Source organism: Mauremys mutica, chromosome 4 (genome assembly GCF_020497125.1).
Source record: "Mauremys mutica isolate MM-2020 ecotype Southern chromosome 4, ASM2049712v1, whole genome shotgun sequence".
NCBI classification, from domain to species: domain Eukaryota; kingdom Metazoa; phylum Chordata; order Testudines; family Geoemydidae; genus Mauremys; species Mauremys mutica.
In genome coordinates this window covers 150,991,765-151,007,904 of record NC_059075.1, presented here as the reverse complement: position 1 = coordinate 151,007,904, position 16,140 = coordinate 150,991,765, and the positions used below count along the sequence as shown (strand labels likewise).

Sequence of the window (16,140 nt, the reverse complement as noted above, 5' to 3'; positions counted from 1 at the left end):
GAAAGATGGCTCTCTCCGGATTTGCGGTGATTTTAAAGTCACTGTCAACCCAGTGTTGTGTGCAGAGCAATACCCGCTTCCCCGCATCGATGACCTCTTCGCAGGCCTGGCTGGGGGACAAAAGTTCAGTAAGATTGATGTGAGTCAAGCATATTTACAGATGCACGTCGATGAAAAGTCCCAAGAGCTGTTGACTATTGTGACTCATAAGGGGCTTTATCGATACTGTCGCCTACCCTTCGGAATCACATCGGCTCCTGCCCTGTTCCAGAGGGCTATGGACCAGATCTTGTGTGGCTTGTCAGGAGTTCAGTGCTATCTGGATGATATCCTGGTCACTGGAAGAAATGAAGAGGATCACTTAAAGAATTTAGAGGCTACCCTACAAAGACTGGAAGAGTATGGCCTACGAGTTCGCAAAGACAAGTGTGAATTCTTCAAGCCCTCTGTTGAATATTTGGGACACATCATCGATTCTGCAGGTCTTCATAAGGCCCCTGCAAAAGTTAAAGCTATTGTGGAGGCTCCCCCACCTCGAAATGTAAGCCAGCTGCGCTCATTTCTAGGACTACTGAACTATTATGGAAAGTTCATCTCACAGTTAGCCACACTGCTAAAACCACTTCATGAGCTCCTTGGGCAGAACAAGGCCTGGAAGTGGACTGAAGCCTGTGATGTTGCATTTAACAAAGCTAAGGATGCATTGTTAAATTCTGAAGTTCTAACGCACTTTGATCCATCCTTACCCCTGCAATTGGCCTGCGATGCTTCCCCTTATGGAGTGGGAGCGGTCGTGTCACACATTATGCCTTCGGGAGAAGAGAGACCTATTGCTTTTGCTTCACGCACTCTAAGCAAAGCAGAAACTAACTACGCCCAAATCGAACGTGAGGCATTAGGAATTGTTTTTGGAATTAGGAAGTTTCATCAGTACCTGTTTGGGCGAAAGTTTACTCTTCTTACAGACCATCGACCTCTGACATCAATTTTTGGACCCTACACAGGCATTCCCCCATTAGCTGCTAGTCGTATGCAACGTTGGGCATTGATACTTTCTGCACACACATATGAAATCAAATATCGGAAATCCACTCTGCACGGCAATGCAGATGGCCTCTCAAGGTTGCCTTTTCCGGTCAAACATCAAGATAGTGCCCAAAAGGAAATCTTCTACTTTGAACAGGTAGAGAATACACCCATCACTGCTACTCAGATAAAGAAGGCAACCCACGTTGACCCAGTATTATCCCAAGTTATGGACCTGGTGATGCATGGAAAATCTCGACAAACCTCTCCGGTCTCACCCGACCTTGTTCCCTACATGTCCAGGCGGACGGAGTTATCGGTCCAATCTGGTTGTTTGTTGTGGGGGAGGCGTGTCATTATTCCACCACCCCTGAGATCACAGATGTTAGAACAGCTACATTCCGGTCACTGTGGAATAGTGCGCATGAAGGAAATTGCACGAAGCTATTTTTGGTGGCCTAGATTGGACGGTGCTATTGAAGAGAAGGCAAAAGCTTGTATGTCATGTCAGAGTGTAAGAAATGTACCCCAGTGGGCACCCCTACTCCCATGGGACTGGCCTGAAAACCCTTGGCAACGTATTCACGTTGACTTTGCTGGCCCCCTTGAAGGAAGCATGTTCTTGGTGGCAGTAGATGCCCATTCTAAATGGCCAGAAGTCTCTATAATGCAGTCCACTACTGCAGAGAGTACTATCCAAAAACTACGAGAACTCTTTAGTCGTTTTGGTCTGCCAGAACAACTTGTGAGCGACAACGGACCGCAGTTCGTCTCTCAGGAGTTTCAAAATTTTATGAAGGCAAATGGGATACACCACATCACGTCAGCACCATATCATCCGTCCACCAACGGATTAGCTGAAAGATTTGTGCAGACAATGAAAAACGCTTTGAAATCAGCAAAGGGACAACACTCCATTCAAAAGCGTCTGGATACCTTCTTACTTTCCTATAGAAACACACCTCATGCTACGACCCAGGCTTCCCCAGCCTTTCTAATGATGGGACGACAGCTGCGCACTTGCTTTGATCTGCTGAAACCTTCTGAACCCAGACAAACTGTGCAACATCAGCAGCAATATCAAGTCATCAGACGGGCACCCAGAGCAAAAGACCGAACCTTTAGCCCAGGACAGCCAGTTTTGGCTCGGAATTATACTTCCAGAGCTAAATGGGTCCCGGCCACAGTCATCACTCAAACAGGACCTGTTTCCTATACAGTCCGGACTGCAGAGAATCTTACCTGGCGGCGACATGTAGATCAGCTGTTGCCAGGTCATGCCAGTCTTCAGGACCCATCTGCAGTTGAGGGGTCTGACTTCACCCCTCCTGGTGAGACACCAAATCATGAGTCACCTGTTCCTGACTGTTCTCCTCCATTACTGCCGGCAGCTGAGATACCCCTTTGCCCAGCACGAGCTGATACCACCTCCTCACCTATTCGTGCTGCGGACCCTGAGCCCCTAGTACTTTCGGGTGCAACAACACCAGAAGTTCGCCGTAATCCACCTAGAGACAGAAGGCCTCCTCATCAGCTGGATCTTTAGTTAGGGCGAACCCACGGTTATGGGGCAAAATAATCCCCAGGGTTTAGCCGGGAATGGAGGCAGTCTACCCTCCTTCTCTAGTTTAGTGTGTGTTTTATTTAGGGGATGTTCTTATTAGGGGGGGAGGAATATGTTGTGTATTTGGTTGTCATGGGTTTTGTTACTATGGCAACTGAGTTAGACTATTAAGGGATAGCTCAGCCGGTTTCAACCGGCTGAGTGAGCTCTCTGTATATCTGTAAATAAAATGGAGGTTTTGGTTAGCTGCCTGCTCTCTGGCCTCAAGTGATTGCTTCCTACACCGGCTGCCCCTAGGACATAACAGGGGTCACCAGTACAAAAGTTTGAGAACCACTGAATTAACCCCTCTGAAGCCTCAGGGAATGCAGGGGAGGGGGGCCTCCCTTGGTAGGGTTGGGAAGGAGGTAGGTGATGTAGGATATTGCTCTTCTCATGTGATCCCTCCCCCAGTGGCTAATTTTAAATGAAGTTGCCCTCCCCTGACATGAACCTCCCTATGGCACTGAAATTAAATGTAGACTCTAATTTGGCATTTGAGAAGTGAAAGGGATGGTAGCCCTAATGGAAAAGCTAACAGCTTGGCTCTTCTGCAAGCCTCAAGCTGCTGAATGAGCTTTAGGGTAGGGAAGGCTGTGCCTCCCAAACAGCCTGGCCCGGCCCCCTATCCGACCCCTACCCACTTCCTGCCCCCCGACTGCCCGCCCCCCTCAGAATCCCCGACCCATCCTGCTCCTTGTCCCCTCACCGTCCCCCAGAGACCCCACCCCCCCAACCACCACCCCAGGACCCCACCCCCGCTCCCTGTCCCCTGACTGCCCCGACCCCTATCCACCCCCCCGCTGAGTCCTGACAGATCCCCCAGAACGCCCACTATCCAACCCCCCCCCATTCCCTGTCCCCTGACTGCTCCCCATAACCTCTGCCCCCTCCCTGTGCCCCGACTGTACCTGGGACTCCCTGCCCCTTAACCAACCCCCCCGGCCCTGGCCCCTTACCCCCGGCTCCCCCCTCACCCGGAGCCTCAGCACATCCAAGAGCTTCCCTTGACAGCAGCAGCGTGGCTCCGGCGGGGGCCCCTGTGAGCTCCTCCCCGCTCAGAGCTGCGTGGTAAGGGGGCAGGGCTGCGAGCTCCAGGCTGAGGTTAGCTCCCTCCACTCATCCAGGAGCTCACAGCCCCGCCCCCTGACCACGCGGCTCTGAGTGGGGAGGAGCTCGCAGGCCTCCCACCGGAGCCACGCTGCAGCTGGTGAGGGAAGCTCCTAGATGCGCTGAGGCTCCGGGAGAGGGTCGGAGATGGAGTCGAGTCGGGCTGGAGCTGGGGAGGGAGCCTCAGCCATTCTCGTGGGGGCCCGTGCAGAGCACGGGGCCTGGGGAAAATTGCCCCACTTGCCCCTCACTCTGGGCAGCCCTGGTTTGCCTGAGCACACAGGAAGCTGTATGTGAGAGAGGTGCTTCCTGGAAGCTATGGTGCCATTGTTTAAGCTACCATGTTTACATGAGTTAAATGTTTCCCCTCTGTCTGGATCACTCATGAGTCTCATCTAACTGAACATATAGGCTATGAGACTGTCAGCTGTTTGTAGTCTGTGTTTGTACAGTGCCTCGCACAATGTCCCAGCAAATCTCTGTGATTCTGTAGGTGAGCATTATGATAGATAGATCTCACCCCGGTGGCGTAGCGGATGATCCCAGCTCTCTCTGCCTCTGCAATCACGTGTGAGTATTGAAGATCATAATTTTTCATGCCGGCTGTTACCACAATGAGAATCCTGGCGCAGCTCCATCCTGGGATCCTTTCTGTGAGATAAACAGCTCCCTCCTGGAAATGGCGAACCGGAAGAGGGGTTAGTTCTTTCAGGCTCCATGTCTGTGGGTTGGGAGGGGAAGCGCTTGTAGGGGAAGAGGAATTTTAGCTCTATCCTTAAAAGTATTGGCAAACCCCCTCCCCTGCTCCCAAGCTTTGTCATCTGCAGACTTGATCAGTAAGCTTTTGATTCCTACATCCAGGTCATTAATAAAGACGTTAAACAAAACCGGGTCCAGAAAAATCCTTGTGGAAACCCACTTGAGACCTCCCTCCAGTCTGACATCAATAGATACTCTTTCTTTGTGGTTGTTTAACCAATTTTGTATCCATTTAATGGTAGCTCTGCCAAGACTGCATTTCTCCAGCTTACTTATGAGAATGTGGGACTGTGTCAAAGCCTTACCGAAATCCAGATATATTATGTCCACCGCATTCCCCCTATCCACCAAACCAGCTACCCTGTCAAAGAAGGAAATCAAGCTGGTTTGGCATGATTTGTTCTTGGAAACACCATGCTGGCTGCTAGTGGTTACCCCGTCATCCTCCAGGTATTCGCAAATTGAACGTTTTATACATTGCTGTAGTATCTTCCCAGGTACCGAAGTTAGGCTGACTGGCCTATGGTTCCCAGCTCCTCCCTTTTCCCCTCTTTAAGGATGGGCACCACATTAGCCCTTCCCAAGTCTTCCGGGACCTCTCCTGTCATCCACGAATTTGTAAATATTATTGCTAGTGGCACTGAGGTTTCTTCAGCTAGTTCCTTCAGCAGAATTGCCAACTCTCATGACTTTGTCATGAAGTTCATGATAATTATTGTTTTCCTTATAGCCCCAGCTCCTGGAGTCAAGTAGATATGTGATGATTTCAGCCTTCATGCTTAAAGAAAAAGTACATTTATAGCCCTTGTGGCTGTGGAGAAAGCTTCAAAATGTGACCCCCAGTGCAGCCTAAGGGCTCAAAATGCAGAAGGCAAATAAAAAGAACTCAAAATTTGTTGTTTTTACCTAATCTCATGAATTTAAAAACAATCTCATGATTTTTGGTGATCCTGCCTCATGATTTTTGAACATGTGGAATTGACAATATCACTTCAGTACCCTCCAGTGAACAGCATCTGGCTCTGCTGATTTGAATTCATTGAAATTGGCCAGAAGAGCTCTGATGTGTTCTTTACTTATCCGGCTCGGCATCCCTTCCCCTTTATGGTCTGTGGTAAATTCGCTAGTCATCCGGTCACATGTTATTTTTTGTGAGAAGACTGAAGCAAGGTAGGCATTGAGCAACTCTGCCTTCTTATCTTCTGTTACCAGCTCACCTTCTCCACTGAGCAGCAGCCCCCCACTGTCTTTGATCGTTCTTTTTTGTCTGACATATTTTGTCGGAACATGCAGAAATGGAAAGAAAAACACGGAGGGGAGTTGGTCATTTCAGAAAAATGGGGAACTAGTGAGGCAACCTGGCTTCTAATTTCCCCAGTTCTTATCGGGAACCATCCTGGGGCATCTGACCACACAACAGAAGGGGAAGTGGCAAAACCAAACTGAGAGTCACGACCCTGTTCCCCATTCAAAAACCGACAGCGGGACCCTTGTTCATCTCCTTGTGCCTTCAAACCTGCACAACCAGCCACCGAAGCCTCATACTGGGCCTCAGGACCGCCATGGGACTGGCGGACCTCCCGCAGGCATGCCGCCGAAGGCTGCCTGACTGCCACCCTCATAGGGACCAGCAGGCCGCCCCCCGCGGCTTGCCGCCCCAGGCACGTGCTTGCAAGGCTGAAAAGGGTCAGCCACTGGCTGATCCATAGGCATTGGCTCAGAACCCTCATTCCAGGACAGGGCATCTGCTACTATATTTTCCTTAATGCGTGCAATTTACATGACATATTCTTTGTGTATCAGGTGTGGTAAGATGAGGCCCTGAGGCCCAGTATGAGATATGAGGCCTGAACTAAAAGTAATGCTCAAGACTTTGCTAACACAAAAAGCAAAGTTAAGCTGTGAGCCAGAGGCAGGCCCTGCTCACAGAAGTTGGCCAGAGGAAGGCTGCTAAAAGCACGTACACACATATAAGCACTAATAAGATGAACATGTGCCAGGATGGCACCAGAGCATCCCAGTACGAACACATTCCACAGAGACAACAAGGAACAGGCAGACCCATCCTAAAGACAGGGTCAGAAGGACAATATGATGGATAGACTTGTTTGTTCGAACCAACCTGTACCAGGGGAGAGGCAGCATCCTAATGCTTAGGGGGATGGTACCTCAATATGTCAGGAGTGATGTGTAACCTGTTTGTACCTGGGTATAAGAATGCATCCCTGAGTGGCTATCTCTGTCCGGCCTAGGGGGCAGTGGAAAGTGCCGCCACTGACTGAGCCCATCCATTGTCGGGGGCACATATTCGTAGTATGTCCTGTAGAGTCTGCGGGGAACTATTACTGTGCTTCATTTGACAATAAACCTGGCCGGTTGCCTTCATACCTTATCAGAGTCTGTGGTCATTGGGGGTTCGCTCAGGGTTTGCTGTGTCAGCGATCTGCAGAGCCGGGGCAGCACACAGAGGGAACACGCACACAGCCAACTGTTATCAACACTGAACAGAGCAGAGCACCACACCGGTCACATCTGCTCCACCGCAGCAGATTGTTTTAGTATCATGACATACCCACAGCCCTAACAACACCCTCTACGAGCTTTCCAGAGTCACTGCTTTCCAGGCTACAGGCCTCCATCCACAAAATGTGAAAGATAGTCTTGTTGTTCCTGGATGTACAGCTTTGCATTGGACCACATTTAAACCCATCTGTGACTCTGGCAGACCAGCTGAGAAGCCCATGAGGGACAGTCCCTGTGATGCCGTTTCTATAGGATTCAGAGTGGTAGCCGTGTTAGTCTGTATCAGTAAAAAGAACAGGAGTACTTGTGGCACCTTAGAGACTAACAAATTTATTTGAGCATAAGTTTTTGTGGGCTACAGCCCACTTCATCAGATGCATGCAGTGGAAAATACAGTAGGAAGATATATATACACAGAGGACATGAAAAAATGGATGTTGCCATACTAACGATAACGAGAGTAATCAGATAAGAAAAGTGTGTGGTTGTCTCAGTGCGGGGGTGTATGAGTGAGTGTCTGTGTGGTTTTTGTGTGTCTGTCTGTCTGTCAGTAGAGCTTTGGATTGTGACTGTCCGTGTCTGGTTGTCTCAGTGTCACATTGTGTGTGTGTGTTTGGGTGACTTAGTATTGTTTTGTGTGTGTAATTTGTGTGTCTCAATATTGTCATGTGTCTGTCTCTGTCTCAGAGTAGTCTGTGTGTCTGTCTGTCTGTTTAGCTCTGTGTGTCTCTCACTGCAGTTGTGTGTCTAATTGTGTCTCTGTCTATCTCAATGTAGTTGTGTGTCTGTCTGTCTCAGAGAAGGGGTGTTTGTCTCTCTGGTTGTGTCTCTGTCTGTCTCAGGGTAGTTGTATGGGTGTCTGTCTAGTTGTGTGTGTTTGTCTCAGGATAAATGTGTTCACAGTATTTTCCCCAAGAATTGAAATTAGAGGGGTGTTTGAATTTACAAAGGGGGGAGGATGGAAAATGACTAAATTAGCAACATCACATGTAACTAATTGACCACTCACGGGAGCAGAGAAGAAGGGTATGGGGGAATTCAGGGTGTACGTGGTTGGTCTTTTTTGTTTTTTCGCCTGTCTCCATGTAGTTGCGTGTGTGTCTGACAAGTTGGGTGTCTCAGTGTCCTTGACTTTTTCTTTTCTCCATTCTGCTCCCTCCCTATAACACCCTGAGTCCCCGCCTCCACCCCCATCAGTGTTTCTTTCTTTTCAGGTATCACTTCTCTTGCCTCTGCACTCAGCCATCTCCTCTCCAGGCAGCGTCCTTGAATCTCTCACTCCCTGCTCTACACACACCCCTCACCCAGCACAGGATGGACCCCCTGCCTCTGCTCCTCTACCTGTGCGCAGGTAAGTGCCAGCCAGAGGGACTGGGAAATGCTGGACTCCTCCACATGGGTGCCCAGTGAGTACCCCTCTGGCAGGGGGACGGAAGCAGCTGGACAGTTGGAACTCCTGGGTCCTATCCCCGGCTGGCTCTGCGTGGGAGGGGAGGTCTGGTGCTTATAGCAGGGACCTCTGCATCAGGAGTCCTAGGTTCTGTCCCCAGATTTGGGAGGGGAATGGGGCTCTAGGGGCTTAGACAAGGGATGGGGGGGCTGATAATCAGGACTCCTGGGCTCAGTTCCCTCTGTGTTCTATTCCCCCAGGCTCTCTGGGATGGGAGTGGGTCACAGGTGCGACTCCCCTTCTCTGTGGGATGTGTGTCCTCATTGTGAAGGGGGAGGGAAGGTCTGACAGGTGTGAAGTGGATGTAGTGTTTGCAACTCCGCAATCCTGCTGTAAAACCACAGCCACTTCAACATCACGTCTCTTTTGTCTGGGAGGCCTGGACCCATCAGGGAATGGAGGGGAGCCGACTTTGGGGTGGCTGAGAGTGAGGGAGGTGGGCTGGGAAGGGGGGACAGACTGGAAGATGGGATCTGAAAAGAGATGAAGGGAAGAATGGAAGAGGCCACCTCAACTCCTCCCCCAACCTCAGCTCCTTCATCCACAGGAACCACCCACCCAGCTCCACAATTCTGCACCCCACTTTGCCCCATATTTACTCCTCCTACAGCTCTGGGGGAGGGGTCTTTACTACCTCCCTGGCCTTGAGGGGGCAGCTCCCAGGGGATTCTTGGGGAGAGATGGCCACGGTGTGCGTCAGGGATTCACTGTTACCACTGATGGGCTATTTGGTATTTCTTGTGTGACATGAGTTTCATGGGTCTCAGCTCTGGCTCCCAGGGCACAAGCCTACCAGGCCACCCTGCGTTAACTGATAGACTCGGCAGAGAGACCGAGAACTGCCTGGGCCAAGGAGCTCCCAGTGAGATGCTGCGGCCAACCCTTGGATGCATAAAAAGGGTGAACTCGAGTAGGAGCAGGGAGGTTATTTTACCTCTGTATTTGCCAGTGGTGCGAGTGCTGCTGGAATCCTGTGGCCAGTTCTGGTGCCCACAGTTGAAGAAGGAGGTTGATAAATTGGAGAGGGCTCGGAGAACAGCCCTGGGAATGACCAAAGCATTAGAAAACCTACCTGATAGATTGAGCTCCTTGAATCTATCACTATTTAGATTCACAAAGTGAAGGCCAAGGGGTGATGATCTCAGTCTATAAGTACCTGCGCGGGGAACAAATATTTAATAGTGGGCTCTTCAGTCTAGCAGAGGAAGGTCTAACAGAATCCAATGACTGGAAGCTGAAGCTAGACAAATTCAGACGGGAAATGAGGTGTAACATTTCTAACAGTGACAGTAATTAACCACTGGAACAATTTACCAGGGGTCACGGTAGATTCCCCGTCACTGGCAATTTTACATCAAGATTGGATCTTTTTCTAAATGTTCCAGTCTAGTTCAAACAGAGATTACTTCAGAGAAGCTCTCTGGCTTGAGTTACACAGGAAGTCAGGCTAGATGAACACAGCAGTTCCTTCTGGCGTTCTATTCTGTCATTCAGTGAAGGCTGATCTGCCCCTGTGACCCAACACAAGGTCCCTCTCCCCACATGAATCCCGGTCAGCAAGAGAGAAATCAAGGGCTTCATTCACCAGTGCTAAACGCACTCATTATATTTATTCTTCATGCAGGAATTTCTGCTTCTATGCAAATGAATGCATGGAATGATTTGTGTAAAATGTCAGAGGGGTAGCCGTGTTAGTCTGGTTCTGTAGAAGCAGCAAAGAATCCTGTGGCACCTTATAGACTAACACGTTTTGCAGCATGAGCTTTCGTGGGTGAATACCCACTTCTTCGGATGCCATCCGAAGAAGTGGGTATTCACCCACGAAAGCTCATGCTGCAAAACGTCTGTTAGTCTATAAGGTGCCACAGGATTCTTTGCTGCTTGTGTAAAATGGTCATCCAGAGCTAGACACAAGGGAAACTTGAATGAGCTGGTGGGTAGGGTCAGGACTCCTGGGTTCTTATCCCCAGCTTTGGGAAGGCAGTTGGGTCTGGTGCTCAGTCTCAGAAAGGTTTTGAACATAAGAACATAAGAATGGCCATACTGGGTCACACCAAAGGTCCATCCAGCCCAGTATCCTGTCTGCCGACAGTGGCCAATGCCAGGTGCCCCAGAGGGAGTGAACCTAACAGGTAATGATCAAGTGATTATTTATCCAGTTCTTTTTTAAACCCTGTTATAGTCCTAGCCTTCACGACCTCCTCAGGCAAGGAGTTCCACAGGTTAACTGTGCGCTGAGTGAAGAAGAACTTCCTTTTATTTGTTTTAAATCTGCTGCCGATTATTTTCATTTGGTGGCCCCTAGTTTTTATATTATGGGAACAAGTAAATAACTTTTCCTTATTCACTTTTTCCACACCACTCATGATTTTATATACCTCTATCATATCCCCCTTCGGCCTGGTCTACACCTAAGATACGCAACTTCAGCTATGAGAATAGCATAGCTGAAGTTGATGTATCTTAGTTCGACTTACCTCGCGTCCTCATGGTGCGGGATCGATTGCGGCGGCTCCCCCGTCGACTTTGCTTCAGTCTCTCGCTGAGCTGGAGTTCAGCAGCCAACAGGAGAGCGATAGTGGATCGATTTATCATGTCTACGCTACACATGATAAATCGATCACCGATAGATCAATCACTACCCACTGATCCTGCGGGTACTGTAGACATACCCTTAGTCTCCTCTTTTCCAAGCTGAAAAGTCCTAGCCTCTTTAATCTCTCCTCATATGGGACCCGTTCCAAACCCCTAATCATTTTAGTTGCCCTTTTCTGAACCTTTTCTAATGCCAGTATATCTTTTTGGAGATGAGGAGACCACATCTGTACGCAGTATTCAAGATGTGGGTGTACCATGGGTTTATATAAGGGCAATAAGATATTCTCTGTCTTATTCTCTAACCCTTTCTGAATGATTCCTAACATCCTGTTTGCTTTTTTGACCGCCTCTGCACACTGCGTGGACATCTTCAGAGAACTATCCAAGATGACTCCAAGATCTCTTTCCTGATTAGTTGCAATGAACTTGCTGAGGCTAAAGCTAATGACGAGACTTTACGGAGGGTAATTAAGGCTATTACTGTTGGGTTGTCATAGAATCATAGAATATTAGGGTTGGAAGGGACCTCAGAAGGTCATCTAGTCCAATCCCCTGCTCAAAGCAGGACCTAATCTGCAACTAAATCATCCCAGCCAGGGCTTTGTCAAGCCTGACCTTAAAAACCTCTACGGAAGGAGATTCCACCACCTCCCTAGGTAACCCAGTCCAGTGCTTCACCATCCTCCTTGTGAAAAAGTTTTTCCTAATATCCAACCTAAACCTCCCCCACTGTAACTTGAGACCATTACTCCTTGTTCTGTCATCTGGTACCACTGAGAACAGTCTAGCTCCATCCTCTTTGGAACCCCACTTCAGGTAGTTGAAAGGAGCTATCAAATTGCCCCTCCTTTTTCTCTTCTGCAGACTAAACAATTCCAGTTCCCTCAGCCTCTCCTCATAAGTCATGTGCTCCAGCCCCCTAATAATTTCTGCTGCCCTCCGCTGGACCCTTTCCAATTTTTCCACATCCTCATTGTAGTGTGGGGCCCAAAACTGGACACAGTACTCCAGATGAGGCCTCACCAATGCTGAATAGAGGGGAATGATCACGTCCCTCAATCTGCTGGCAATGCTCCTACTTATATAGCCCAAAATGTCATTAGCCTTCTCGGCAAAAAGGACACACTGTTGACTCATATCCAGCTTCTCTTCCACCATAACCGCTAGGCAGGGCCGGCGCTTCCATTAGGTGACCCTAGGCGGTCGCTTAGGGCGCCAGGATTCGGGGGGCAACATTTTGTGTGCTCCCCACGGGGCACACGGGAGCTTCTGGTTCCGCTCCCATCACGCCGCCGAAGAAGGACCTTCTGCCAACGTGCCGCGGAAAACAGTGGCAGGCAATTGAGCAGCTCAATGACTGCCGCTGTCGCCTGCGCAATTTCGGCAGAGGGTCCTTCTTCGGCAGCGTGATGGGAGTGGAACAGTAAGCTCCCGTGCGCCCCGTGGGGAGCGCACAAAATGCCGCCTCCCGAATTCTGCCTAGGGCGCCAGAAACCATGGCACCACTCCTGCCCCTAGGTACTTTTCTGCAGAACTGCTGCCTAGTCATTCGGTGCATGGGATTCTTCTGTCCTAAGTGCAGGACTCTGCACTTGTCCTTATTGAACCTCATCAAGTTTCTTTTGGCCCAGTCCTTTAATTTTTCTAGGTCCCTCTATATCCTATCTCTACCCTCCAGCGTATCTACCACTCCTCCCAGTTTAGTGTCATCTGCAAACTTGCTGAGGGTGCAGTCCACGCCATCCTCCAGATTATTAATGAAGATATTGAACAAAACCGGCCCCAGGACCGACCCTTGGGGCACTCCGCTTGATACCAGCTGCCAACTAGCCATGGAGCCATTGATCACTACCCATTGAGCCCGATGGTTTAGCCACCTTTCTATCCACCTTACAGTCCAATCTTCCAGCCCATACTTCTTTAACTTGCTGGCAACAATACAGTGGGAGACCATATCAAAAGCTTTGCTAAAGTCAAGGAATAACACGGCCACTGCTTTTCCCTCATTCACAGAGCCAGTTATCTCATCATAGAAGTCAATTAGGTTAGTCAGGCATGCCTTGCACTTGGTGAATCCATGCTGACTGTTCCTGATCACTTTCCTCTCCTCTAAGTGCTTCAAAATTGATTCCTTGAGGACCTGCTCCATGATTTTTCCAGGAACTGAGGTGAGGCTGACTGGCCTGTAGTTCCCCAGAGCCTCCTTCTTCCCTTTTTTAAAGATGGGCACTACAGTAGCTTTTTTCCAGTCATCCGGGACCTCCCCTGATCTCCATGAGTTTTCAAAGATAATGGCCAATTGCTCTGCAATCACATCCGCCAACTCCTTTAGCACCCTCAGATGCAGTGCATCCAGCCCCATGGACTTGTGCTCGTCCAGCTTTTCTAAATAGTCCTGAACCACTTCTTTCTCCACAGAGGGCTGGTCACCTCCTCCCCATACTGTGCTGCCCAGTGCAGCACTCTGGGAGCTGATCTTGTTCGTGAAGACAGAGGCGAAAAAACATTGAGTACATTAGCTTTTTCCACACCCTCTGTCACTGGGTTGCCTCCCCCATTGAGTAAGGGGCCCACACTTTCCCTGACCTTCTTGTTGTTAACATACCTGTAGAAACCCTTCTTGTTACTCTTAACATCCCTTGCTAGCTGCAACTCCAAGTGTGATTGGGCCTTCCTGATTTCACTCCTGCATGCCTGAGCAATATTTTTATACTCCTCCCTGGTCATTTGTCCAAGCTTCCACTTCTTGTAAGCTTCTTTTTTGTGTTTAAGATCAGCAAGTATTTCACTGTTAAGCCAAGCTGGTCGCCTGCCCTATTTACACATTGGAATGGTTTGTTCCTGCAACCTCAACAAGGATTCTTTAAAATACAGCCAGATCTCCTGGACTCCTTTCCCCCTCATGTTATTCTCCCAGGAGATCCTGCCCATCAGTTCCCCGAGGGAGTCAAAGTCTGCTTTTCTGAAGTCCAGGGTCTGTATTCTGCTGCTCTCCTTTCTTCCTTGTGTCAGGATCCTGAACTCGACCATCTCATGGTCACTGCCTCTCAGGTTCCCATCCACTTTTGCTTCCACTATTAATTCTTCCCTGTTTGTCAGCAACAGGTCGAGAACAGCTCTGCTTGGTTGGTTCCTCCAGCACTTACACCAGGAAATTGTCCCCTACAGTTTCCAAAAACTTCCTGGATTGTTTGTGCACTGCTATATTGCTCTCCCAGCAAATATCAGGGTGATTGAAGTCCCCCATGAGAACCAGGACCTGTGATCTAGTAACTTCTGTTAGTTGCCTGAAGAAAGCCTCGTCCACCTCATCCCTCTGGTCTGGTGGTCTCCCACCATGACATCACCCTTGTTGCTCACACTTCTAAACTTAATCCAGAGATTCTCCAGTTTTTCTGCTGTTTCATACTGCAGCTCTGAACAGTCATACTGCTCTCTTACATACAATGCAACTCCCTGACCTTTTCTGCCCTGCCTGTCCTTCCTGAACAGTTTATATCCATCCATGACAGTGCTCCAGTCATGTGAGTTATCCCACCAAGTCTCTGTTATTCCAATCACATCATAGTTCCTTGACTGTGCCAGGATTTCCAATTCTCCCTGCTTGTTTCCCAGGCTTCTTGCATTTGTGTATAGGCACTTAAGATAGCTTGCTGATTGTCCTGCTTTCTCAGTATGAGGCAGGAGTTCTCCCTCATGCGCTCTCCTGCTCATGCTTCCTCCTGGTATCCCACTTCCCCACTTGCCTCAGGGCTTTGGTCTCCTTCCTCTGGTGAACCTAGTTTAAAGCTCTCCTCACTAGGTTAGCCAGCCTGCTTGTGAAGATGCTCTTCCCTCTCTTTGTTAGGTGGAGCCTGTCTCTGCCTAGCAATGGTCAGGACATACCAGATCAACTCCACATTTTCAGTTCAAAGCAGAACTATCTGTTAGTGATGGTGTATTGTTTAGAGGAAATAGAACAGTAGCGCTGAAGATGTTACAAGCTGACATGCTCACAGGGGGAGATGAAGGGCGCTTGGACCTGGAAAAATGTCAATGCAGAGCCAGGGAGAGACTGTACTGGCCACAAATGAGCAATGAGCTAGCAAAATTGTTTAAATGTGTGAAACAGGCCCCCAGTGCCAACCTGAACAGGGTAAAAGAGGCTATGTTAGTCAGCAATGAACAGTTAAGGGCATGATCTAAAGTTGGTGTGGATCTATTTGCATACACAGGTGAGGGCTCTGTTTTTACACTGGATTATAATTCTCATTCTCTGGAAGTTGTTTTATTTGAAAATACCACACCAAAACCACGGTGATGATGTTCGTCCATCGTTTTTTCGAAGAAGACCTTGACATCTAGCAGGTTGTGAGCTGTCCACAGTGCATCCGCAGGTGGCTGATAGGCCAATACGGGCACGAAATGTTCTGCCACATGTCGGGCAGACATGTGTGGGCACCACTGTTACTACATTTACAGCTCTGGCTTTACGGAGTGCTCGCTTCTCTTGTGCAATAGTTATCCTTCTGGCTTCAGATGTCTGGCAGCCTTGATGGATCAGCGTATGCCATGTCGATCGGTCTTGTGCCAGGGTTTCCCAGGAGGTGATGTCAATATCCAGGGACTTAAGAGAGGCTTTCAGCGTGTCTTTATATCACTTCTTTTGTCCCCCGTGCGATCGCTTTCCTTGAGACAGCTCACCATAAAAGAGCTGTTTGGGGATGTGGTGGTCTGGCATCCTTACAACATGGCCTGCCCAGCGTGTCTGGGCTTTCATAAGCAGAATATAAATTGACGGCAGGCCTGCTCTGGAGAGGACTTCTGTATCTGGCACCTTATCCTGCCACCGGATCCTCAGAAATCTGCGGAGGCAAGTCATGTGGATGTGGTTCAGTTGCCTAGCGTGCCTCCTGTATACAGTCCAAGTCTCACTGGCATACATTAGGGTAGTTAGCACTACTGCTCGGTAGACTTTAAGCTTTGTAGCAAGGCTTATTCCACGGCGGTCCCACACGTTGGTCAACAGTCTGCCAAATGCAGAACTTGCCTTAGCGATTCTGCAGTTGACCTCGATGTCAATTGTCACTGC

The 16,140-nt window shown here is 49.2% G+C and overlaps 1 protein-coding gene across 1 annotated transcript in view; it reads left to right on the top strand.

Annotated features, from left to right (window-relative positions):
* LOC123368282 (integrin alpha-D-like) overlaps positions 1-16,140 on the top strand; it is a 168,796-nt gene that overhangs the window by 17,633 nt on the left and 135,023 nt on the right. Inside the window, exon 3 of the mRNA XM_045012941.1 lies at positions 8,236-8,372. Coding sequence (XP_044868876.1) covers positions 8,236-8,372 — 137 coding nt within the window. The remainder of the gene's footprint in view (positions 1-8,235; positions 8,373-16,140) is intronic.